General features: G+C 41.0%; 1 protein-coding gene across 1 annotated transcript in view; it reads right to left on the reverse strand.

Annotated features, from left to right (window-relative positions):
* Positions 1-27939, reverse strand: part of LOC150076309 (uncharacterized) — a 253715-nt gene that overhangs the window by 30286 nt on the left and 195490 nt on the right. Inside the window, exon 9 of the mRNA XM_090387315.1 lies at positions 23657-23764. Coding sequence (XP_090243441.1) covers positions 23657-23764 — 108 coding nt within the window. The remainder of the gene's footprint in view (positions 1-23656; positions 23765-27939) is intronic.

The raw sequence follows: 27939 nt of genomic DNA on the forward strand, positions 1-27939 counted from the left end.
TCTATTATTGTTCTCGGTATTTATAAATGATATTGATGATGTTATATCAAGCTTAATGTCGAAGTATGCAGACGATACAAAGGTTGTCAGGGTTGTTAAGGACACTACTGACAGTATGCTGCAGCAACGGGATCTGGAAAGGTTGAGCAGATGGGCTGAGAGGTGGAAAATGAAGTCTAACATTGACAAATGTAAAGTACTACACATGGGAAACAGCAACCCCAGAGCAACGTATCAACTATGTGGTACTACACTGACAGTGGTAGAGAATGAAAAAGATCTGGGGGTAATTGTGCAGGCAGATATGAAGTTCTCTGAGCAGTTCAGACGGGCTGCAAGAGTAGCTCATGGTGTCTTGTCAATGATATACAGGAATTTTTCTAGCAGGGATACGGAGGTGATTATTCCCTTGTATAAAGCAATGGTCAGGCCACACCTTGAGTACTGTATACAGGTCTGGAGGCCTCATTTCAAGAAGGATGTAGAGCTGCTGGAACAAGTACAGAGGAGGGCAACAAGATTAGTGAATTGAACAAAGGGTTGCTCTTACGAAGAAAGGCTTAAGTTTTGCAAATTACAGTGTCTAGAGACTAGGCACCTGATAGAGGTGGATAAATCCTTGAATGGTTTGAGCTTGCTCAATGCCGATGGGATTCTTCCTCTTGCTCATAATAATCACCTGAGAGGGCATAAATTCAAATTGAAGAAAGACAGATGTATGATGGATGTGTGGAAATTTGCCTTTAGCCAGCGGGTAGTTGGTTGGTGGAACAGACTTCCATCCCTTGTCCTGGAAGTTGATAGCCTAAATAAATTTAAGGCTCAGCTGGACAGGTATTTTGAACGAACATAGGGGTGAAATGGGAGTACTTTTTTTTTTTTTGGCTGATGCTGCATAAGCTTGCTTTCTTGCATCATATGCCTCTACTAATGCTAATGATAATGCTATTCCATTTACTCCAAACCACCGCAGAGCTGTGGTTTGGAGTAAATGGAATAGTAGGTGGAGTAAATGGAATGGAATTGGAGTAAATGGAATAGTAAGTGAAGGCAGACCAGTTCCTGGTCTGCCTCCACGGGGCGAAGGTGGGGCAACGTTGGGCCTCAGCATGGGTCCAGCGGCTAAACGACCAGATGAACAACGGTACACGACATCATACAGATACAAAGCCCACACACTTTTAAATCTCTGGCATTTCCCAGTGAACTGGTACACCTACAATGAAAGCAACACGGAGATGGGGGAAACCCCTGGTGCCGTCTGACACTAAATACACCTTACACCTAATCAAACAATAGACCGTTACGAAACCCATTTGGGGAAAGAGACACCACACGATAGAGGAGAAAATTCGAGAATGGGAGTATGCACTTTAAAATTTCATGGGGCGATTAAGAGCATGTGAGGTCACAAAGAAGATCCGGAAACTTCTAGACTTCTGGAACTTCCGGTCATCCTTCTAGAACGTTCGAGAAAATTCTGGATGCCGGAAGTTCAGGCAACAAAGTTGGAGGTCAAGTAAATAGGATGGGAATGAGCAAATGAGATAGGAGATGAAAGGAGCGAAATAGCTAATGATTGGTCAGAAATAAGGGGTGGGGGATAGAACAAAAACGCGATGCGAGGCGAGGAAAAGGGTTCCTGAGTGAGTTTTCCTCCTAAGTGAGAGTTCCGGAGTGGAGATCATGAGGAGAGTCCCCGAGAGGGAAGCGTTGCAGAACTAAACCTAAAATAATGGGGGGAATGTATAAGTTTCCAAAGAGTTAAGAAAACGAGTAGTGGGGGGAGTTGAGAAGTGAACCTGTTAAAGAAGCGGTAAGGAAGCTGGAAATCCCTGCATGAAGATATCGGTGAGCAGCGCACATTGAAGATTACAGCAGTCCAATTACTAGGCGATGAATTCTAGGGAGATAAGGTTATTGCCTTATACATATATAAATGATTGCGGCAGCCCAAGCGTGGAGATGAAAAGCCTTGCAGGAAGACCCAACTAGACAGTATACGTAAGTGATAAAAAAAAAACCCTCAAAATACTCTACAGACAAACTAAAAAGGGACCTTAGAGAACGTATAGTTTTATCAGAGGGGTAATAAGAAATATAAGAGAGAAATAGATCGTTGATATAAACCTTAAGATAAAGTAACGAACTGTAGGAATAGACATATATGCATGTATGTACAAGATATATATGTTGTCTTTAGTTAGCGGTTGCTCATTACTTATATTTTGGAAGGGGGTTAATAAATATGGTATTAGGAAGAATGTTTATATATAATCATAAGAAATTATACATATATACTCTTTGTACTCATGTTACTTTATTGTGAGCAATCAACGGCTTGGATGCTGATTGGCGGCTAGTGAGACTAAAATCCTGGACCTGATGATATACTTCTATCCAAGAGACATGAAGAAGAATAATGTGCAATCCAAATAAAATACATATGTAATAAGGAGTATAAGAGAGAGAGAGAGAGAGAGATAGATAGAATGTTGATCTAAATCTTAAGATAAATACAGAACAGTAGGAATATATATATATATATATGTAAGTACAAGATAGACATTGTCATTAGTCTGGAGGTTGCTCATTACCTATATTTTGGAAAGGGGTTACTTGAGACGGTATTAAGAAGAATGTTTATGTATAATCACAAGAAATTATACCTATATAGCTTATGTACTCATGTTACTCCTTTGTGAGAAATCAACGGCTTGGATATTGATGGGTGACAAGTGAGACAAATTCCTGGACCTGAGGATTGACTTCTATCCAAGTGACATGAAGAAAATGATGTGATTGATTTTCTAATTAATCTAATCAATATTGCATATATTATATAATTATTTGCTTGATACAGATCAACTGAATTATGATCACTGGCATCAATTACCTATATATGTTAATAATGTTAATAAACAAATTTGTATATATTTCATATATGAGTTGTGTCAGTCCTTCTGAATGTTTGTTGTTTGTTATTTGGTTTTTAGGAGCATTAGCAACTGAGGCCATATTGCTCCAGGAATATGCGGTGGTCATTCCCTTGACCTTTCCGCATCCTCCGTATTTGGTGGTGACGGGCTCGAACCCCGGTCTAATCAAGAAGCGTGTGCTACGCACTGCTGCTCCTTCCCACCTGGCTACGGAGGCGCCCAGTCCTTCTGAACACTGAGCCAATAGTACGTGAGAGGAATACATTATTACGGAAACCCCCTAGGGCCTAGAATCTTCTGGGAGTTAACAAGTCAAGTGCTTTTGGGGGGGGGGACAAAAAGGGGGGCATAGTAGAGTTTAGTGAAGAATTAATTAAATAAGACGATAAAGTAAAGGAGTAGGAAAAGATATAAAATAAAGGAATTGAATTAATAAAGAAAAAATAAAAATAAAGACAAGAAAAATAACAAAAATTCCCCCCCCCACAACTTCCCTTTCTAAGCCTCCCTGAAATTCAGTCCCCCACTAAGGCTACAATTTAACTACAATTCTGAATGGAGCTAAGAAAAGAAAGTTATTCTCGTTTCGCTTCATGCCTCTTTCCTTAAGAATTAAGCGAAATATTTGGCCAATGGTTTTTCATTATCTTAATAATGAAAAGCAACCATCAGATATGACGGAACAGTCTTGCAGCATATGTAAGAACATAAATAAATACACCATAATGTGTTCACGATCAGTGGCGTATCCAGGTATCATCGTAAGGTGGGGGGCATGCCGACCAGGCTTTTCAGTTTTTTTTTTTTTTTTTTTAGAAAGCCTCCTGAGTTCTTTTTCTTTAATTTCAAATTTTTGGTTAAGGGGGGAATACCCCTCTGCCCACCCCTGAATACGCCCCTGTTCACGATTAACAGCATAATTGGAGTGAGTTGCTATTCTCAAGTTGACATTCGCTTAAGTCAAAGCCGATGAAAAAGTTGCTTTTTTTTTTTTTTTTCGAAAAAAAAAAACAGAGAATTACAGAAAGAAAAATTAAAATAACTAAAGCTGAATCCTGCAATACAGACAACAGCAACTCGGAAAATGAAGAGATTCTCCACAGATTTATAACCTAACTGTAACGGCGCTGAACGGAAAGGTAAATGACTCATTAGCTGAAACCTTAAGCTTTGATGCTCACACGACTGTGACAACAAGAAAACGTGGGATGAAACCCAAGGTGCAAATAACACTCTTGATTGCATAAAAGAAGTGGCTGTAGTAAAGCTCGGAAAGTTTATAATAACACAAAACAAAATCACTATCACCTAAAGCTTTGTTGTCGTAGGGTTTTTAGGCGCATCAGCAAACAAGACCATATTGCACCATATATACTGTCTGTAAATTGCGTGTGTTCTGTGGTCGATTTTCTGCTTGTCGGATGAAAAACCCGAGTTTCCAGGAGGAGGGAAAAAACCAAGCTAGCCATGCCTGAGACTGACTAACTCAGCCACGTTGTGAAAAGACCCATAAAGATTCTTTACATCATCGATGGGATTCGAACTCAAGTCTTTCACCCGGCGTGGCGAGGACGGCGATTCTACCAACGGTGCTACCAACGAGAGCCTCACTTAAAGCACAACACACAAAAGAAGAAAAAAAAGTTCCTTGAAGAACTCTTTCCGATTTACAGAGGTGTATAAAATCACCACAAACTCCCCAGAGGCGAAGTGATGACTGCAACAAAGACGGCGCAAGGAACACTCACTGCAACGTGGCAGGACTCAATAAAGAACATACTCAGCAATCTAATCCAAGACCCACCAGGCATACTAACGGAGGACCAGAAAGCCATTTGCCAAGCAAATGAAGAATATGAGACCCAACAACTAGAGCCCCCTTTCACAGCCAACGAACTACAAGAAGCGGTATCACAAACCAGGAACAAAAAGTGCCTTGGCCCCGATTTCATCGAGCCGGAAATGGTCAAGAAAGCAACGGAGGTTATGCCGGACCTCCTGCTCCGACTGTACAACACCTGTATCAAAGAGTGCCAGTTCCCCACCAGCTGGAGGACGGCCAATCTAAAACTGATCCTCAAAAATCGAAACAGACACCAGGAAAATCCCAATTCATATAGACCCATAGCCATATTGTCGATACTCAGCAAGCTTTACGAAAGATCATTACATAAAAGGATCCACAACCACTATAATGAGGCAAACCTGAATTCACCCAAGCAATACGGCTTCAAATCGGGATCTTCGACCATAGATGCCATCCAAGGCCTAATCACCAAAGCGATGCAGTGTACCAAGAAATATTTCCTGGTCACAGCCGTCGACTTTGCCGGGACATTTGACAACCTCTGGTGGCCGAGCGTCCTTGGCAGGCTCAGGGCAGCGAGAACGCTAAGCAATTTGTATAGGAGCATCAAAACTTATCTCTCGGACAGAAACGTCCAAGTAATAACGCCCTACAAGAAGTTGACCTGGCCGGTCCGCAGGGGCTGCCCTCAGAGATCTGTCCTATGACCTCGTCCTGACGGTCGCGGAGGATTCTAGACAGAACCTTGAAACGCTTGCAAACCAAGCCCTTGAAACCTTGCAGGACTGGACAAAACTACACACCTTAACAATCTCGCCAACGAAGACGGACCAGTACTACTCAGAGGGAGGTTAAACCTTAGAAGACCACCACAAATTAAATATCTGCGACTGATCATCGATTAGAAGTTATCATTTAAACCACACCTAATCTATCTAAAAGAGAAACTGCGGAAATATACAGCGCTCGTTGCCAGAGTTACAACTGACCAACTGTGGGCTAAACAGGAGAACCCTGTCCCTGTATTATAAAGCCATCTTCATCCCGATAATAACATATGGATCTCCCATATGGTACAAGAAAGCAGGAACAGCAGTGAATAAAAGGATACTGGACACGATCCAACGCAACATATTATTAACAATAACAAGAGCATGTAACACGGTTAGTACGAGTGCCTTACAGGTCCTTGCGGGGACCCTACCCTTGGATTTAGAGGTAACTCGCTGCGGACTTATGTATCTACTAACCAAAGGAACCCAAACCACCTATAACGGTCTTACCATTGACATCACCAATAACAGGAAAAACGAGAAACAAGAAATAGTGGACCACCTCGTACAAATTTGGCAGAGCAGATGGACAGACGTGGAAAAAGGAGCGATAACAAAAAATTTATTCCCCAAGTAACCAAGCTGTATCCCAAGGCTCCCGCATGGCTCTACCCGGGCCTAAACACTACTTTTCTACTCACCGGCCACGGGTCTTTCAAGGCCAAATTAAATACCTTGGGCATAATCGAAGAATCCCACTGTCTCTGCAGCGAACTAGAAACATGGCATCACGTTATGCATCAGTGTGAAATATACAAAGACATCAAATGTCAAATGATCACGAGAATTAAATTCATCCCTAACACCCAGGAACGCCATCTCCTGGATACACCAGAAGAATTTGCGGCCTTTAGTCGCTTTGCCCAGGACGTCTTCTCCAGAAGAAAACTACAAATAGCTATCCACCAAGGCCAACAGGAGTAATGAAACCAAATATGGACACCAAAGAATAGGAGAAACTAAGGACGGGGATTTCAACCAATGATTGATGACCATTAGAATATGCCACCCAAAGTTGAGAACGGAACGCCACCAATTTAAGGTAACAGAACCCATCTGATAGGGAAGTAAATAAAAAAAAAAAAAAAAAGCTACCACACAATCAAAGAAGGATGCTGAACCAAAGAAAGAGGAACATAAGGATGGGGCTTGCCCCATGAGTGACAATGAAGAGAAAGAGACGTGAGACAAAAGCCATATTGGAGACCTGAAGAGGGCACTCTAGCCCCCTTCACCTATAATTCCTAATCGCCGGGAGGAGGGGACGGCCACACGGTCCCCCCTCTCGCCATCCCCTGTTTCCTCTCTGGTAAGGCATGGGCATGCCCCACTGAAACTGGGGCCGCATTCTCTATTGGCTCTATACTTCTGTCTTTTCCCCCCCAGTCTTCTGCCTCCCCTCCTCTATCTTCACGCTAGCGAAAGTCCCACACATCAAAACCGCCATACACCCAGCATTTGGCCTAAAAAATTAAACTGATAATACCCCCACTTCAACGCAAATAATAAAAATCACTTTATTTTATTTTATTTTTTTCTTTCTTTCTTCCTTTCTTTTTTTTTTTTTTTTTTTTTGGTCCTAGCTGCCGAAATCTCAGGAAATTAAGCGGCAGGACCTGCCAGAGTACACTAAGTCTACTGAGTTCCTGGCCTGCCTCCACGGGGCGTAAGTGGGGCAACGTTGGATCCCAACAGGGGTCCAGCGGCTAAATGGCCAGAAGAACAACGGTACATGACATTACACGATCCAAGATCCATACACTTTTAAATCTCTGGCATTTACAGTGTGCTGTAATACACCACAACGTAAACTACGCGGAGATGGGGGAACCCCTGGTGCCGCTTGACCCTAAAAACACTTACACTTACTTTCCGATTTACAAAACCCTTCAGAAAATAAAGGGAAAAAATTTGACAAATTTGATAAATTTACTTGATAAATTTGACAGTTCTACCACATCTGCAAGTAATTAAGACGAATCAGACGAAATAAGCAGATGTCTGAAAACCCACAAGCTTGCCCAGTTGACAATTTGGAAGAGGCCAGTAAGAAGAAAGCGCATACACATATAGGAACAACTCAAGACTACACTCTGAATGGCAAAATTAGAAGAGATCTGTAAGATCTTCACAGAGAGAGGAAACCCCCCTTGAACTGCAGATGTTAATAAAAACCAATCCTCTGACAAAAGGAATGACGATTGGACAAAAACAGAAGAGAGAGAGAGAGAGAGAGAGAGAGAGAGAGAGAGAGAGAGAGAGAGAGAGAGAGAGAGAGAGAGAGAGAGAGAGAGACCACTATCCCCCAGCTTTGCTTCTCCCCAAGTCAAAATCATGTTGAAAATGAAACAGAGAGAATAGGCAGTAAGTAACGAACAGGAAGATGAGTCAACTATAGAAAAGGTGGAGGATTTAAAATTAACTAGGTATAAAGCACCAGGAAGAGATAACATAGTTGTTGAAACTCTTAAGTCTTTTGCTGAGTCTTGATCTGGAATTCTTCTGGCCTATATTTGCTTGGAGGAGGGCGGCTGTCCACATTGTTGGAAAGTTGCCTTAATTAAAATTTTGAAAAGTCAGAACAGATATGTATGTAATGTTATAGACCTGTGGCACTGTTGTCTATTATGGGCAATGTTTTTCAACAGATGATAATAAAGAGGCTGGATAGTACATAGTGTTAGGAATCTGGCATCTGAAAGGCAGTATGGTTTTAACAGGGACAGATCGGCTGAAGATGCTCTATTTGAAGTATTATGGGGAGGATACGATAAGTAGAGTGTCCATGTAATTTGTATAGGTTAATGCGAAGTTTCTTCTTTAATAGGTTGTGGAGAAAAATAAGTTTATGAACATCATTATAAATTTATGAAGTCAATGCAAGAGGATCTATATTAGATCCTTATATGTGGAACTGTGTTAGACGAGTTGTTAAATTGGCACATAGTGTGCATAGTGTGCATAGTGTTAGGGTCGGGCGCCACCTGTGGTTTCCCACATCTGCGCCATATGTACACTGTGAAGAAATACAGAACACTGTAAATGCCAGAAAAAGTGTTGTGTGTTGAATGTGTAGTTTTGTGTTGGGTTCTGTTGTGTGTCCTGGCATTTGGCCCCAGGGCCCCTGGTGGAACCCCACGTTGCCCGCACACACCACTAGGAGGTGGCCAGGCTGCCCATAGTTCTCTGGCTAGTCTCCGTCAGGGTCGCCTCAGCTTCCTGAGCGAAGACCAAGTTAAAAAAAATAATAATAAATAAATAAAAAAATAATAATAATAAAAAAAAAAATAAAATAAAAATAATAAAATAAAAATAAAAAAAATAGCAAAAATAAAAAAAATAAAAAAATAAAATAAAAATAAAAAAAAATTAATTAAAAGAAAAAATAATAATAAATAATTAATTAATTAAAAAAAAAAAGCAGCGATTAGATAGAGTGAGGTAGTACAGGGTATACAGAAGAGGGGGAATGAAAGTAAGAGTAAGGGGATATAGGCGAAGGCATCCCCAACCAGTCAATGTACACTCAGTCAATCAGGTGAAGGCGAAGAAAGGGGAAGGAATGGGGTCGAAAGTGACTGTACAATTGAGCACAGATAGGATCGCCATTTGGCGCCTCTGTCATCGACATCGGGTGGTGTCCAATCCAGGGGTTAATTCGATCCAATGGTAGCTTTCAAACTTCAATCATCAGATAGTTGTCCGTTTGATGGTGTGGCGGTCAAGTTCATGACTGTCTAGTCTGGATGAAAGTCCATCATGGTCTCAAACCGTCTGTTGTCTTCCTTGGGACTACTGTGGCGCAGGTACAGGAACTGTAGATAAGGATTTCCTTCGGCTGAAGAGCTCTTGTGCGAAACGCGTAAAAGCTGTATATTCCTCCCTACTATCAAGCAGGTGTGTTTCTTGGTCTTTGGGTATGTAGGTCAAGGTAGTGATGAAGGTGCAGCGAAGATCCTCATACAGGGGGCAGTCATACATAAGGTGCGACCAACTCTCAGTCCCACCACAGGTGCAAGTGGGATCATCGATGATTCCCAGGGCCGTCAGTTTGCCTTTTAATGATCCATGGCCTGTTAACAGGTATGTAGCATAAAGGCCAGGTGAAAACCAGGGAGGAAGCCTGGGGAACACCCTGTTAATGTAAGGGAAGAACTTTCTAGTGATTTCGCCTTTGTTGGAAGTAGTCCATCTCGCTTGCCACGCCTGCTGCAGATGCGTGAGGAGACGCTTCATTTCTGCTGTTCTGTCGTTTGCGGGATCTGTTGTGAATTCGAGGATGGTCTTGGAATTTGCTTTGGAGAGGTGGAAGAGTAGTCCACAGCGGACCACCTCCAGGTCCAGTGGCATGGCGCCTGCCAGGATTTGCAGAGCATGGGTACTGACAGTGCAGCAGGCACGGGTAGTAGCGAGCAGGATGTTTCTTTGCAGAGAGTCGAGGATTCTTCTACCACTAACAGTGATTGCTTTCGGGTACCAGATGCCTGCTGCGTACGTTATAATTGGGGTAAATATCACTTTATAGAATAAGGACAGAGTGTGCCTATTGAGTCCCCAGTCCCGTCTGGAGATCCTGGTGACAAGGGCGGTGTAATTGCGTATCTTTCTTCTTAAGTATTTAAGATGTGGCTGGAAATTCAGTTTGCTGTCAAGTACGACTCCTAGATACTTAAGTTGAGTGGAGAATTTTATGGTCCTGTTGTCGATTTTTATCTGTGGCGGTCTGGCTTCATTGAGACTTCCTTTGAGAAGAATAGAATCTGTTTTGGTGGCAGAGATGGTGAGGTTATGGTGTTTAGCCCAGTCCTGTAGCTTCTGTAGTGCATTATTCCCCAAAGTCTCCAGTCGTGCCCTAGAATCGCCGGTAACGGTGATAATAAGATCATCTGCATAGGCCTGAGAGGTGACCTCTCCCAGGTCCATGCCAAGGAATTCATCAAGGACAAGATTCCACAAGAATGGGCCCAGAACCGAGCCCTGTGGGCATCCTCTGTAGACCTGTCTGGTGATTTTCATATATGGAGCATTGACAGTGATTGACCTGTTGGAAAGGTAGCTTTTGACTGAGTTATATAGGTTTACTGGAAGCTTTGATTGGCGCAGTCTGCCTAGGACGCTCGGCCACCAAAGTGAGTCGAACGCCCCAGCAAAGTCGACAGCGATGATCAGAAAGTATTTCTTTTGGGTAATTCCTACTGCTTCAAGGAGATTGTGGAGTGCATCTACAGTGGAGTGCCCCGTTTTGAATCCAAATTGTCTGTGAGAAGCCATGTTTGCATTGTTGTAGTGTTTGAGAAGTCTGTAGTAGAGTAGCCTTTCATAGAGTTTACTAAGTACCGACAGGAGAGCGATGGGACGGTAGGAGTTCGGGAGTTCAGGTGGTTTCGTCGGGTTCTTCAGGATTAGTTTTACGTTGGCCGACTTCCAGTCTGTTGGGTAGTGACCATCACGTAGACAGGTATTGAATAGATGAAGTATTAATTCGGGGACACACTCCACTGTTTTCTTTATAATCTCAGGCTCCAGCAGGTCCGATCCTGGACATTTCCTATCTTTGATCAGGGCCGCAGCAGTTTGTAGTTCTCCTAAGTCAAAGGGAGATTCCAGCTCTTCAGTATGGTAAGTCTCATTCTCTGCAGAGAGGGATTTTTGTTCCTGAGTGATTGGGTTTGTTGCTGGTTGTAGGATGGCGTCCAAAATGTTTGTTATGGATTGCTGCCAGGTGGTTGCTTCTGTACCTTGTAATGACTTGGTTGAAGTGGTGACCTCTCTCCTGGGTAGTTTGTTTGTGGTGATCTTGTACACCACTCCCCAGGGGTCGGTATTGCCAGTGGTGGTGACCAGGTGTTGCCAGGATTCTTGTTTTCGTTTGCGGATCAGGGCCGTGTACTGGTTTCGCACTTCCCTGTAGTTCTGTCTGAGCGCCTCCACTTCACGTGCCAGCCAGCTCCTCCGGGCACGCTGGAAAGCCTTTCTTCTTATAATGACTTCTCGGCGCAACCTATGCAGCTCTGGGCTCCACCAGGGCTTTGCGCCTGGGGCAGGGTTTTTCCTTTTGATTGCCAAGTTGCAGGCGGTTGTGATGAGATCAGTGACTTGTCTTTGGAGGGCATCAGCGTTGTCGGGAAGTAGGTGGGGTTGGGTCTCATTAGTTAGGGTTGTCCTGAAGACATCCCAGTTCGCCTTTTCAATTGCATATCTATTTAACATGACTCGTATGGCTGGGGATCTAGCTTGAGATCGATTTAACTGGAAGGAAATAACCCTGTGATCCGATGTAGTCCACGCCTCGTTGACCTTCCATTTGGAAATGTTGCCGACAATGTTCCTTGAGGCCATAGTGATATCAATAGTGGCCTCCCATAGGGTGTTTGAGAAGGTGGTAGGATTGTTCGGTTGGTTAATGACTGTCATAGTCGAGTTTGCCAGGAAGTCTTCCAGGCGTTGACCATTTGCAGTGCTCCGCCTGTCTGGTGTCAAACTATGCCAGACCGGTGATCGGCAATTGACATCGGCTCCGATGATGATTTTTGCGTTTGGCAGAGTTCTCCGGACATCTTCCAGGTATCTGATAGCATAGGTAATCTCTTCGCCTGGTCTACAGTATAGTGAGATCACGTAAAAGGATCCCATGGAGCTGATCAGGTGGGCACAGGCAGCCCAGGCTGTACACAGTGCTGAGATTTTAGTTGCTGTGATTTCTGGATTTCGAATAACTATTGCAGCCCAGGGGGTATCCTGATCTGTTTGAATTATTTTGTAGGTCAGGGGGTAACCTCTCACCTGCCTCGTGTGAGTGTACGGTTCCTGTATAATGAGAATATCTGCATTTTCTTCGTCTGCCTTGATTCTTATCTGATCGGCCACCGCCCTGGCCCGCTGTGCGTTGATTTGAAAGAATTTATTAACTCCGTAGTTATATCTTTTAGGCTGTGAGCCCATAATCGGTTTTCATCTGGTATAAACACTTGGCGCTTATATAGGACGGACACGTATTATCCCGAATAGAGTGGTGGTGGTCTAGTTTATTACTTTTACAATTTGCACAGACAGGCTCAGATTCTTTGTTAGGGCATGTGTTGTATTCATGTCCTTTCTCAGCGCAGTGGCCACAGGTCCTGACAGCCTGGGCACAGGTGTGTGAAGTGTGCCCGAACTTGCAGCATTTATAACATCTTGGTACAGCCACGTGCTCCCTGAAGCGGTGACTGCCCCAATTGATATAGATTCTCATTTGATCTTTTAAGATAGGCCAAACAATCGGCGCTAGTTCCACTATCCAGTTTACTCCATTTCCGACCCTTGGCTTGGTTGAGTATCTGGGCATAATAAGGTCACTCTTGTCCAGGTCCGAGAGATGTCCATGTACATTACGTCGGTATATTTCATCGGTGATCTCGGAGGGGGTGATGTCTTTATCTACGTCGAAGATGACAATTGACGGCCCTTTTCTTTTGGGGGCCGCAGCAGTGAGGCCTAGAGTTTGGATCTTTGGGTTTTCCATAATTTCTTGGGCTTCCTCCCTGGTTTCAGTCTCTATGACCACTCCGACGTTTCTGGTTTTCCTTATACTTTTGATTTTAGTATTTTTCAGTTCTTCATTTAGATTTTTCATAACGTGGTTTTTGATTTCTTCGCTTGTTTGCGCAGTATCCTGCGTTGTTGGTCTTAAAACGACCAGGTTTGGCTGTTTGATCAGTGTCTTCTTCCCCAAGGGGAGTCCACTTGCTTTTGGTAGTTGTGTCGCATTGGGTGCAGTCCTCAGCGCGTCTGCGTACGAGGGGGCGCGCTGTGGCATTTGGTTGCCCCGCTCATCTAGGTATGCCTCCAACTTGGCCTTAGCCCTTTCCTGTTCTACGTGCTGGTTTACTATTATAGTCTCCAGTTTTGTCCAAATTGTCACGATTTCAAAACGGAGACCGGTGGTGATTCTACTGTTTGATTTGGACATTAAATTCTCTAGTTGAGTGCGCAGGGCAAACATCTGTTCGAGAGCTGTTCCTTCCGGTGGTGAAGTGCCCAGGGGTGGGATAGAGTCTTGCTTTGTCCCCTTCTCAGCGTTTTCCGTTTGTGAGCACTGGTTGTCTTGTACTTCTCTTAATCCACTAGCACTCCTACTCTCTCGGTCAGTCTTAGAGGCAGGGCCTATCTTTGCATCTTCATTATTATCTGGATCATCGTCGAGGGTTATATTTACCTGAACTGAGTACTCTTCTTGCTTAGTGCCAGCTTCAGCTTGGCTTTGTTTACCAAGCTGGCTGATACATAAGTGACTGTCACTGACGTGTCGCCTTCTAATTCCGTTATTTAAAACTTGCTGTCTTGAAGCAACTAAATTAATGGATGCTACTTCGTAGTTGTCATTAATTTCGGTTATGTCATTTGCAGGCGATTTTACCTGCGTGATATAATTGTTATCCTGAATTGGTTTGGAGGAGAAAGGTGTTTTATGCTCGCTGGCTATTTTCGCTATCTCGAAAATTGCTGCGTGATTTTTCTGCCGTCTGGTCCTTTAGTGTAGTTCCGTCCGCAATATTGTTGTGGTTGTTTGGCACCCCACACAGTATTTCATTGCCATTACTTTCCCCTAAGTTCCCTTGAGGCAGATCCTTAGTTCGGAGTGTCATGGACTTAGAGGCCTGGCAGGTGTTAGTTTCTGGCAATTCAAGAGATGATACCGAATTTTTCGGGAGTTTGCAGCATTCCCCTAAAAAAGAACTCCGGGATTTTGCTGGCAGTTTATTTATTTGCGCGATGGTGCTGCAGGAACGGCAAATAAGGTTATTGCACCCTGTGCATTTGATGTGTGAGTTTGAATCTACGTTTCTTTCCGTTCTACATAGGTGACAGATACCAGTCTTGTTATTGCCACGTATACGTTTGTTTACACTTGACATTGTTCAGCTATATATTTGAACGCGGCTAAAGGCAGGGACAATGAGTCAAACAAGACAGGGTACAATAGAAGAAAAGTTATGTACGTTTCAAAATTTTCTTAAAAGTGGCAAATTTTTCACGGATGAAAAATTGGTTTTACATCCAGCCTTGGAACTCATGAAATTATGGACGGAAAAAGCTGAAACTCATAGAGAATATAGAAATGTCTGTAAGCTATCTGGTACAGAACCTCGCCAGAAGTTTCGGCGCACCAGAACAAAGTTATTTACGATCTCCGTACATTACCACCAGGGGGAGCTATAAACCCTTGTGAATGAAAGAGAAGGATAGGTTATAACCAAAGAAACAAAGACTATAACTGTACACCCCCTAGAAGCCAAGATATATCAAAAAGAAAATTGTAGCCCAAAACCCTAGCAAAGCACCCCTAACGAAAGAGACACCGATATTTTGATATAGACATACATAAGACAGTCCTTTATGGTAACATATATAATATAACACTTCAATTTTTTAATTTTGAAAAAGTGTGTCTAATTTTTTGCTCCAAAGATACATATATATAATAGAAAATGGCCAACCATAACCATAAACCCAGAAGTATATATATTTTCAGTAGCGTTAGTTTTAACAATGGCAGCCTCCACTGTAGGCTACCAGGTTTATCCAGAATGCAACTGTATCAATAAGTAGCACTAGGCATCAGCCCTTGCAAGTAGGAAGCAAACCCCAAAGAAAATTACTTATATTTTTCCCTCCAAAAAATAAGCAATGAATTTCATTGGCCACCAAACTGAGGGAGACAAGATGGCTAAGCAAAACAACAAGACATAATAAAATCCAATATTACTATTAATTAAAAGTTCAATTTCTTTTTTTTTTTTTCAGCAATTAAGAGGCCAAAAGACAAAATTAAAATGTCCCAAAGACACCCACTGGTTCCCCAAAATGTCCGGATCACGAATGCTATAATTAGAAGATCCACTACACCTTAGGCGAGGTGTATTTGACCAAAACAAGAAATTAAAACAGCCAGTGAAGAAGTTATATAATAAGTGGCATCCATCTTGTTATTATTTCACAACGATGATTTCAATTTTGCAAGCAATTCAGATTGAACGTTGAGCATAGCGCAACCCCTTCTCTGGCAGCCAAACAAAAGGTATCAATCGACTCACCAATAAAAACTCTATCACAGGTATATATTTTCACTTAAGGGAGGATGGTTAAATCACACAATTTAAAGATAAATCCAGAGACTGAATATCACACGTCTTAACACATTGATAGTAACACGTAACCGTTAAATTGGCACAAGGAGATACTGAGTTGGTAGTTTAGGCAGATGATCTGTCAGTGGTGATACTGAGTTGGTAGTTTAGGCAGATGATCTGTCAGTGGTGATATATGGAGACTCCCGATTGACGATAGAACAGAGGGCCGCTGAAGCTTTAGAAAAAATATGAAATACACAGCTTTTACATAAGCTCTAAATCTTTCCCACGAAGATAAGATATATGCTTTTGAAAGGCAGTTTAAGTGTAAGAAGGTAACCAAATGAGGATCAGGGCAATTGGTTATTCGGTACGCCCCGGAGGTCAGGTATCTCGGAGTGCTGTTTGATGATAAGCTGTGTAGGATACGCAGCTTATCATGAAGCTATGAAATAGAAAAAGGCGTATGGAAAAATGCCTGAACTCATCTTCTCATAATGGACATAAGCCACTTGTGGAACTACCCTAACAGAAAATCAAGTCGATAAGGAGACCAACACAATTAGAATGCGAGAAGCGATTATAAAACTGAAGAAGATCTTATGACAGAGGTTAATGCGGAATTATCTGAAATTACTCTCACTAGAAATGACGTTAAAACCGCAATTAACAGACTCCGGAATGAAGCCACAATTAGGCCAGGTAAATTTCATGATTAGGATGAGCAACGCACATACCATAGATCTAATTCATATTTTTCACAATATCTTAAGTGAAGACGCCTTTCCGAAATTCTTCACACTAAAGTATATGAGAGAAAATATCTATTTATGGCCACCTTCTGTCTCCTGTCCTTCAACAAACCCATAATCTATGGAAGGATCATCCCTATTATCCAGACCTGCTTTAATTTATACGGTAACTTTATCAAAAGCCTTACAAATATATACAATATAATGTCAATGTTGTTTCTCACATCGAACTGCTTTATAACCTTATCACTGTACTGTAATTTACCAGATTAGAAGGCAAGTGTCCCCTTCACGAAACCATGCTGAAACACATTTAGGTTGGTTACAACATTCCAAAATTGGAATTCTAGTCAAGACAGTCCCGTATTTAACTGCAGGTTCATAATCGTACCAACCACAGAAGTCAAACTCACTGGTCTATATCTGGCTATAACTTCTCCCTTGTGGATCGGGGATAAACTGGCACTTCTTCAGTTCCCAAAGGAATAATCCCTGAATCTAATATTAATATTGAAACCATTAGATTCAATAATTACCATATCCCTGATTCATATTACTTGCATCTATTTTCATTATGACTGGATGTACACCATTCATCCCTTGAACTTTATACTCTCAGCCGCAGTTAGCTTTTCAGATAGGCGCTTATCTGATATCATTATGTAATCTAATCGACAATCCATCTAAATTTGAAAATGAGCTTGAAAGGGGCCTATGAAATTTACTCCTTTGCAGTCGTTTATGAGTAGAATTCTTTTTTTTTTCTCCTTTTCTTAGCCATCTTTGCCAATGATTTTTCAATACAGGAACTCCCCGACATACGTAACGGTTACGTTCCGCGGAACGCCAGATAAGTCGGATTTTACGTAAGTCGGAATTTCGCCTATGCTTGTGCAGCACTCGCAACTGTACTCGCTGAATTGATTGAATTAAAATAAAAAAAAATGTTCCACGAACATGTAAATAGAATTATTTCTTGTATTTATTCAATTTTTTATCTCATGCGCAGGAAAAATTACGACAGCGTGCAATGTAAAAAAAATTTAAATTATAAAATTACAAAAAAAGAGAGGAGACAGGCATAACGTCAATAAGTTTTACCTCTCGAGGATCGTTGCCAGAATCGACGTCTTCAGCTGATAAGTACGCCGTTGCGGAGATTTAGAGGGGGTACGCCGCTGCGGAGATTTAGAAGGGGTCTGCCGCTCAACCTTTCGAAAGAACATATTAATGGATAACTGGACGGTCGCTTTTTTCTTTTCACAGTAGATTTCTTTGTAGCAAGCAAGCATATCATTCACCACCCTGTTAATTTTTAAGAATCATTCGCTGTCGGGATCCATCTTTTCAAACATCGCCATTGCCGATGCAATTTCACGAAATGCCATTGCCATCTCTTTACTCCTCCTTTCGTTTCTTTGGCATCAACCTCCAACTGAAGTAGCTCTGCAACTTTTAAAATCTTATCTGTAACCTCTTCATATAATTCGTCTTTTTCAAATCCTTCGAAGCCTTCTACGTGCCCTGGGCATATTTTCTTCCATGCGCCATTTAAACAACTTTTAGTAATTTTAGCCCAGACCCTATTAATGTTTAAGATGGAGTGGTAAATATTGTAAGATTTCCAAAAGTCTCTGAACGTAAAATTTTTCTCACCGTCTACTGCAGACAATGCCTAAGCAAATGTTGGACGTAAATAGTATGCTGCGTTGAATAGCCGCCTTCATCAATAATTTTTTCCAACACATCACAAAATTTCTCCGCATACTTTAACGTGGTGGAAACCAGCGCGATGCTTGAACCTATTAAACCACCCGTTACTTTCCACGAACTTTGGTTGGGGTTCGCCGTACTTATCCTTAATATCTTTAAGAATACTTGTTGCTTTTTCTATCATTAGACTCGGGCACTCGCTTCTGAATTTGATTTTCCATCCATATTATTAACAGCTGTTCCATCTTCGATATAGCATCACTGTTTTGTGATCACTGTTGATCTTAAGTGCATTGATCCTTTCACTGTCCTTTAAAATAGTATTCACTGTTGAAGCAGCGAGACCTAATTCCCTTGCAATAGATGACAAACTTTATCCTGCTTCGTACTTCTTAATCATTTTCATCTTCATTTCTAAATCAATTTTGTTTCGTTTCCTGGCACTACCACTACTTGCACTTTTCGTTGGTCGCTTTCCTTTCATCATTGTAATACGTAAATCGGAATGAAGAGAAGTTTCTGAAAATTTGTTTTTTATATGATTAAAGATTTCGGTGAAGGGGAACACATTTCTCCATAACAGCGTAAAAACACACACAATTGCAGTTATCAGTATTATCGCAAATGCAATAAGATCGAGTTACTACTCGTTTACAATTAGATGCACTAACAGAAAAGCCCAATAAACCGGAAAGTGCAAATTGTTTTTGTTGTTTTATGGCCGTGACCTCCAGAAACGTGCTTTAGAAAAATAGCACAAAGGCGTTCAAAATTGATTCTTAAAATGGGAACATATCAGTATTAGTATTAGTATTAGTATTAGTAATGACCGCATGGTGCAAGAAAGCCTATGGCTTGTGCTGCACCAGCCAAAAAAAAAAAAAAAAAAAAAAAACGAATAAAACAATGATAAAAAAAATAATAATAAATAAATAACAATAATAATTAATAAAAGAAAAGGAAATTAAACCTATCATCCTATGCGCTTCCCTGACCCGAAAGTACTATCCAGATGACCTTTGAATTTCCCCAAACTGTCGGCCTCTACCACCCATGTAGGCAACTTATTCCAGTAATTTATAACTCGCTGGCTAAAATAAAACTTCCTGCAGTCCAATCTAAACATTTCCCTCCGTAACTTGAATTTATGTCCCCTAGTTCTAGCATCATTCGTAATCTTGAAAATTTCGTCCTCATTCACTTTACTGATGCCTCTCAGAGCCTTAAACACCTCAATCAAATCTCTTCTAAGGTGTCTAGTTTCCAAACTCTGCAACCCACATATTCGAAGTCTTTCTTCATAAGGACGCCCTTTTGCCGATCTCACCAGGCGAGTTTTGTTATTTTGTTATTTGGTTTTTAGGAGCATTAGCAACTAAGGCCATATTGCTCCGGGATATGCGGTGGTCATTCCCTGACCTTTCCGCATTCTCCGTATTTGGTGGTGAAGGGCTCGAACCCCGGTCTAATCAAGAAGCGTGTGCTATGCACTGCTGCTCCTTCCCACCTGGCTACGGAGGCGCCACACCAGGCGAGTTACCCGTCTTTGCACCCTTTCAAGAAGCTCGATGTCTTTCTTTAGGTGCGGTCTCCATACTTGAACACAGTATTTCAAGTGTGGTCTAACAAAAGCCTTATAAATGGGATTATCACGTCCCTATCTCTACTCGCAATAGTTCGATAGATCGACGATCTATCGAACGAAGAAAAATATGATAACGATGAAAGTGTAGTGCAATTTCCATTATAAATATGACCTTTTAGAGGGCTAAATAGCTTAGTAATATAGCGAAATTTTCAACTTCCAAGGACTTGGAATTACAAAAAAAAAAAAAAGTGTTATTCGGTTCACATTACGATATTTTCACAATACCTCTATTTTTTCCTACGTAATAAAAAATACGCTTCCACAATTTTTTTAAGCTTTTGCCGGCACCGGCAGGCAAAAACTTACGTAAAGTCGAATTTCCGTAAGTCCAGTATTACGTAAGTCGGGGAGTTCCTATGCTTAGCTTTTGCAAGCCTCATCTCGTACCTCGTGGATAACATAGTTAGTATAGCCGCTGTCCTCTCCACACATCGTGGAAAAGACCTGAGTTCAAATCCCACCAATGACGCAAGAAAATTTTTATGGGCCTTTTTTCCCGAAGTAGCTGAGTTAGTCGATCTCAGGCAAGGGCAGCATGGCATTTTTCTCTCGGAAACTCGGATTTTTCGAGTAAAAGGAAAAATCGACTACAGAACACACGCAATTTAAAACATTTAAAAATATATACGGCGCAATATGACCTAAGTCACTGATGCGCCTAAAAAAAAAAATTTACCACGTCAGTAGTTTTATTACATATCTGCTTATAGTTACCTTAAGAAGCAGTGTCACACAATACCCTGTAACTGTCCCTTTCTTTTGCCCTACTGTCTTTCAGCAATCTTCTCATTCATTTTGGCATCTTTGTTTTGCAGTACTTTTCAATGGGAACAAATGCTTGTGCACTTCATGATAATTTCCTTAAACACTTCACATAATACATTTGTATGAAATGGAATATACACAGACTGACCAAAAAGATATGAACCTTTGTATTAAGACAGTCACAGACAAAAATAAATAAAAAAAAAACCAACAAAAACAAACAAACGAATAAAAGCAAATAGACTCAAAGAAAATTGTGACAGTGGGGTGATGACGTGTCGCCTCGGCGCAGATAAAGACTGCATAGGCTGTTTAACTGCAGTAATCTGAAGGCAGAATGGGGAAATCGCATGAAAAATGAGACTTTGAAAACGGTTTAATCATGGATGCACGTTTAGTAGGAGCCACGATTCAAGAAACGAAAGACAACTGGTTTCTCAGAAGAGTTTTTAATGACTGGAAAGCAAGCGGTTATTCCACATCTCAAAGGCATAAATATGGCTTTTCTCAGAAAAACATTACTTCAAGAGCGAAGACGTCGTACTCTAAGGAGACCGTGCGGAAAAATAGGACATCCAGTGAGCAGCAAATAAATTCTAAATTCAACCAATTCCAGAACTGCCCTTTTTTCAACCCGTACCATGCGCAGGGAATTGAAGAAATTTGTTATTGCCAGCAACCTGCCTATTCGGAAGCTACTTGTTTCAGGGAAAAACATAAAAATCCGTTTGCAGTGGTGCCGAGAACGTCGTGAATGGGCAGTGGAAGAAAGTCATATGGTCAGACGAATCACAATACACATTATTTTGCGCTGATGGTAGCCAGAAAGTGCGGCAAGAACCTCGAGTACCTTAACAAGGCAAGCATCTGTAAATAGTATCACGGTATGTGGAATGTTTTGTTGACAGAGGTTGGGTCTGTTCATACCGGTGAAGGTCAAATGTCATTCAGGATGTACCTGAATTTTGTATCAGATCTACTGCGCCCTGCAATGTTACACTTTTATCCTGAAGGTGATGGCCACATTATGGATGTCAATGCAACATCACATCGTGCCAGAATCGGAAAACATGACACGGATTTCTACCATCCTCCCTGGGCCTCACATTCATCCAGGGGTGGGCAGAGGGGGCACATGCCCCTTAACCAAAAATTTGAAATTAAAGAAAAAGAACGCAGGAGGCTTCCTAAACAAAAAACCTTAAAATGCTGGTCGGCATGTCCCCCCTTACAATGATACCGGGACCTGGTCGCCATTCCCTCCCCCTTTCGATGATACCTGGATACGCCACTGCATTCATCTGATCTCAATCCAATTGAGAATGAGTGGAATATGTTGGAGAGGGAGTTATTCGGTAACGAAGTCCTCTTCCTTCAACTTTGTCGCAGCTACGCGATATTTTGCTGGAAGAACGGTTACAATTAGACCAAAACGCCTTATAGAATCCATGGCGCGCCGTACTTGCTGTTATTCGAAACAAAGGCGGCTCAATTCGATACTGAAGAAAGGTTCGTATTTTTTTGGCCGCTGTGTGTAGTAAAAACTCCACTTATTAGAGTCCAAGGAAGTGCTGAATCCACCGAATTCCCCCTTCCTGTAATTAAGGGCGTAATTTTCCTTTGACCACCGAAATTTCCTTCATCTATCCGTTTTATACCACTACCAATCACACCCCGCTTTCGGCTCCGGAACTGTCATATTTTTAGTACTGCTGAATCCTTGGTGAGAACTATGTTAAAGATATTTGCCCCCCCCCCCCCAACACACACCTTGTGCTTTCAGTAGAGTGTTGAAATAAATAGCACTCATCTAGTTGATTCAAGAAACTACTCCTACTCCATGTCCACGATTTCCAATCTATGTGGAAAATTAAAGTCGCCTATAGTGATGCATTCTCTTTTGACTCCCCGTTCAAGTTACAGAAAGAGATTTTTATCTTACTCTTCTAACTCGTTTGGGCTGTAACCAACATCTTTTCTTCAATCATCTCACACACATGGACCCATATCTTCCTGAATGCTTTGAGAACCCACTTATTGCTTTGAATCAGCTTTTGACAAGCAGCGTACCCCATCCACCGCTTCGTTATCCCCATCTCTTCTGAACACACTGTACTCGCCGTAATGAAATTCGTTAATCCTCTCTCGGGATGGCACCATGTTTCAGGCATTCCTCTAATTTCAGTGTTAGTTGATTTGATCAAGAACTGAAGTTCATTCATTTTATTTACATTTGATAATAGAGAGCTATTAAGTGCTCGATAATTACTATATTCTATTGTATTATTATGAAAACAACAGGGATTACCTTTATTTTTTTTTCGGGAAGATGTTTCACATTTTTTGTAAAATTCATATCGCCTTCACAAAGAATTGTTAACGCACTGGACTAGAAGAGTTGGTTGGAAAAGAAGCATCCTACATCAAAAATAAAGCCGAACGGGCTAGCCGAGTGGGTAAAGTACCTGCCCGGCAACCCAAAGCTTGCGGGTTCGATTCTCGCCTCGGGCTTGGATCAAAGTACTGTAAAAACCTTGGGAGGTGCAATACGGCCACAGAAGCCGATGCGCCAACAACTACTAAATCAAAAAAAAAATCAAAAATAAAGGTAATCCCTGTTGTTTTCATAATTTTATTTACAACACTCCTAGCATTAATACACAGTGGAGTTTTTTTTTTTTTTTTTTACTTAGTGAAATCCTTATACAGTAGTTATTTACTCAAGTTTATCTCTATGGCATGTAATTGCAGATTTCTATTTTTAATTCATTGGGCCTTTCCATATATACAGGATTACGAAGTACTCCACAAGTACCCTCGAGAGGGTGCAAGCTTATCTTTGGTCGATACCCTTAACCTGAGCCTTAGCAGAGACTTTGCCTTCGCCACGCCCAATTAGCAGTTACCCTGAACCCTTAAGGTTTCCTCTATGGCAATAGCAAAGACCTTTGAGTTGCTTCTTTTCAAGTGAAGTCCATCCTTACAAAAAAAAAAAAAAAAAAAAAAAAACCTTCTCTACCAAGCCGAAAAAATTAATGTATTTATTATATTAAAATAATTACAGCCGTCCGTCCCATACACACATACCTGAATGTCAACTTTCGAAGACAATGTAGAAATTTCATCATCAACCTGATTTTTCATAGATTCTTCATCGTGTTCTTCTAGAATAGTAGATGCATCTACACTGGGCTCCTAAAATATTAATGAAAATTAGACAAATATACATTACATAATAAATATTTGTTGGGTTTATGGTTAGAGTCTCTAGACAGGAATAGGAGAAAATAAAAGTCTAAAATGTCAAATCTCAGAGGTTTCCGAATCCGACCGTCTTTGTACTATTGGAATCACAAAGTTTGCAATCAATGTCACTGGAATCAGAACCACTACGGTTCTTCTTTTCCTTTTTTGCAAATTACAAGTTACACTTTGCTGTTGAACATCAGGTGCAGTTCGCTGTCATTGGATGGATGTGTGTCGAGCTGCTGTAGCAGAGAGCTTCTAATGAGTTACCTGCAGTGCTGCAGTCGTAAAATTAGCAGAAGGTATACTCTATGAATGTTACGAAAAGCAGAGAGTATACTGTGCACATCAGGCTTTATTAATCGAATTCCAGAGGGTATACGGTGTATACCCGTATATATATATATATAATATTGCTAAAAATAATTAAGTTAACGAATGAAAAAGTAAGCAAACAAAGTATTAAATCAAAATTATTAAACTGTGTTATGGATCCGGTACTACTAGTTACAGTAGAGAAACCTGGCAACCATAATGAAATATAGACAAATGTTTATATTCAGTTTATAGGAAAGGGATGTTGACCTGTCAATTGTAATTGCCATGGAAAAATTGAGAAGGCCTGTAAGGTGAAGGAGATAACCTGAAATAAATTTATTAACATTAAAATAGAAATAATAATAAAGATAATAATGTTACCTAAAGTAGTGGGTCCTAAAGCTTTAACTACTTCTTCATAGGGTCGGCAGCCAAAACCATAGGAGCCACAACAATAAGCAGGGTCTCTGTTTTTGTTATGATGTATACAAGCAAAATGTATAAATCATATATAGGGTCGGCTATGATTTTTGACACCAATTTGAAATTATTAAAATATTGGTGACGTTTCAATGTTCTGCTGAATCCTGTCTTCAGTCCTCGTGAGGGGGGGAGGGAACATAAGAAAATTACAGAAACGGTCTGAATAGTAGTACAAGTAATTCTGCATAAGATATTGTGAAAATAGCAAATCTTACCGTCCTGAATAAGGTAAATGTTGGAAGTGATCACTGAATGTTAACATGTACACTTGATATAGATGTAGGAAAAGAAAGGAAAGGAAAAAACTGACTCGAGTAAATAATACAAAGGTCTTTGAGATAACAGAAGAGGAGAAAAAGCAGTATGTACTGGAACTTAAGAACAAGTATGAGCTTCTGCAGACTGCTGAGGACCAAGATATCGACGAGGAATATTAAAACTTTTTGAAAGTGATAAAGCCCAAGAAACCTATAGGAAAAAAGAAATCAAAAGAAGAAAAAATTAGTCAAGAAACACTTGTCATGATGAACCGAAGACGACAAATGAAAACCAAGAAAAACACTGACAGGGAAAAAATTGAGTATACTGAGTTATGCAAAGCCACTAGAAAGAGACTCAGAGAGGACATAAGATGATTTAACACAAGAAAAGTAGAACAAGCATTAAGGGAAAACAAAGGATTTAAATCAGCAGCCATGAGCAGTAATACAGAAAGACAAATGATACTGAAACTGAGAATAGCGATGGTGTACTTATAAACAGCAGAGAAGGCATAATTCAAATAGCAGAAGACTACTATAGAGAATTATACAAGGAGCAGTGGAAATGATGCCAGCAGTGGGGAAGATGGATTGCAAAGTAGCAACACATACGACATACCCAATATTCTTCCTGATGAGGTAGAACATGCATTGAAGAAAATGAAGAATCAGAAAGCCCCGGGGGAAGATGAAGTTACTGTAGAGTTGTTAAATTGGGAGGAAGAGACATAACACAAAAACTGGCAAGGCTCTTCACAAAGTGCATTAGAAAAGGTGTGACGCCTAAGCAGTGGAATAATGCAATCATAGTTTTGCTGCATAAGAAAGAAGATAAATCAGAAATTGGAAATTATAGACCAATTAGCTTGTTATCCCACATCTACAAGTTGTTCACAAGGGTCATTACTAACAGATTAGAAAGAATAAAGAATACCTGATGAGAATCAACCGAAAGAGCAAGCTGGCTTTAGGACAGGATTCTCAACTATGGATCACCTTCACGTAATATCACAGCTAATGGAGAAAGCAAATGAATATAAAACACCATTATGCCTGGCATTTGTGGATTATGAAAAGGAATTTGACTCCATACAGCATAAGGCAATGTTTCGGGCACTGGAAAGACAAGGCATAGATACCCCATATATTATGATTTTAAAGAAAATATATGAGAGTGCTACCTGCTTTATTAGACTAGACAAAGAGAGCAGGAAATTTAAAATCGAGAAAGGAGTTTGACAAGGAGACACAATATCTCCGAAGCTGTTTACTGCTGCCCTTGAGGAAGCTTTCAGAAGATTAGACTGGTCGCAGAAAAGAGTCAATGTGAACGGAGAATACCTAAACCATTTACGATTTGCAGATGACCTTGTGGTCATAAGCCATTATCCCAAAAGAATTAGAGGAAAATCTTAATCAGTTATGCACAGCTAGTACGGATTTTGGACTAAAGTTGAATATGGCTAAAACAAAAGTAATGATTAACAAATATGCCACAGAAAGGAAAATAATGATTGAAGGAGCAGTAATTGAAAAGGTGGAGTCATATACTTATCTGGGACAACTTATTAGCTGTAATAATGATAAATGGCTGGAAGTCAAGAGAAGAATAAATTTTGGATGGATAGCATTCAGGAAATATAGTCACATACTGAAGAACAATATCCCAGTTTGTCTGAAAAGTAAAATAATGAACCAATGTATACTCCCCACCATGACTTATGGAAGTGAAACTTGGGCACTCACCAAAAGGATGGAAGAGAAGTTGGGAACTACACAGCGAAGAATGGAACGAATCATATTGGGAATCAGACTGTTAGATAAGAAGAGAAACACATGGATTAGGCAACAAACTCAAGTAAAGGACATCCTTATCAAAACTAAAGAACTAAAGTGGTCTTGGGCAGGACACATAGCTAGAAGACATGATGACAGATGGACTAAGAAAATAACAGAATGGTATCCAAGAGGAGCTAGAAGAAAACCTGGAAGACAAAGGCGGAGATGGATAGATGAAATTCATGAGTTTGTGGGTAGTAAATGGATGGCCAGTGCTCAAAACAGAAGGAAATGGAAAGTTGCTGGAGAGGCCTTCATCCTGCAGTGGATTGAAAATTGCTGATGATGATGAAAATAGCAAAAATGAAAAAATAGAAAACCTTTAGCTAAAGTTCAGTCGCCATAGAAACCTAAACACTTCCAACTCCTCCAGCCTGCTGAAGCTCCTGGAGAAGGCTTTACTCTCCATCCTCACTAAGCAGATCTTGCCCAGTAATCCAGCCCAAATTCACTACTCCCTTCCAAACATATCAACGATCACCAATCTGCTAGTCACCACGAATACTATCTTGTCAGCATTTGAGAAAAGGCAAGAAGTAGCTGTTACTTACTTAGACATTGAGGCTGCATTTGATGCCGTCCAAGTAAACCAACTACTCTCCTGGAATGCCACTTCTAGATCACAGGGAACATGGGAACATACTATGCTTTCTCTCCTCTCTTCTGCAAAACAGAGTTATAAAGCTTCATACAGGAGATCGCACCCTTACGTGATCTGTCACCGCAGGAGTCCCACAAGGAGGGATCCTTTTGGGCCTTCTGTTTTCATCTGTTATCTTCCCACTGGTTGCACATTCTCGATGTCTACTGAGCTATGCGGATGATATCAAGATACTAACTCCCATCATTCCCGGTCAAGACCTAGATCTGGTAAAAGCGGAAATTAACAACACTCTCACCGCAGTCACATCTCATCTCTGCCAGTTTGGGCTCAAGATCAATCCTGCTTAGCCCGAATTAATGGTGTATTTATTGAAGCAAACTCCTTCTTCTCACCTGCCTTCGGTCGGCAACACCCTCATCCCAATTGTGTCCAGCCATTGTGATCTGGGCATTGTATTCGACTCAAAACTTCGATTCAACACCCACATAGACATGCTCCTCACACGTGCTTCAAGACTCCAGTGCATAGCAAAACAGCATCTCCTACATATCACAGATAAAAAACAGTGAGGTACATAAGAACAGTTATCATTCCACCTTTACTCTATGCTGCTGAAATTT

This window comes from Mastigoproctus giganteus, chromosome 13 (assembly GCF_048544385.1).
Source record: "Mastigoproctus giganteus isolate SK-2022 chromosome 13, ASM4854438v1, whole genome shotgun sequence".
Classification (NCBI taxonomy): Eukaryota; Metazoa; Arthropoda; class Arachnida; order Uropygi; family Thelyphonidae; genus Mastigoproctus; species Mastigoproctus giganteus.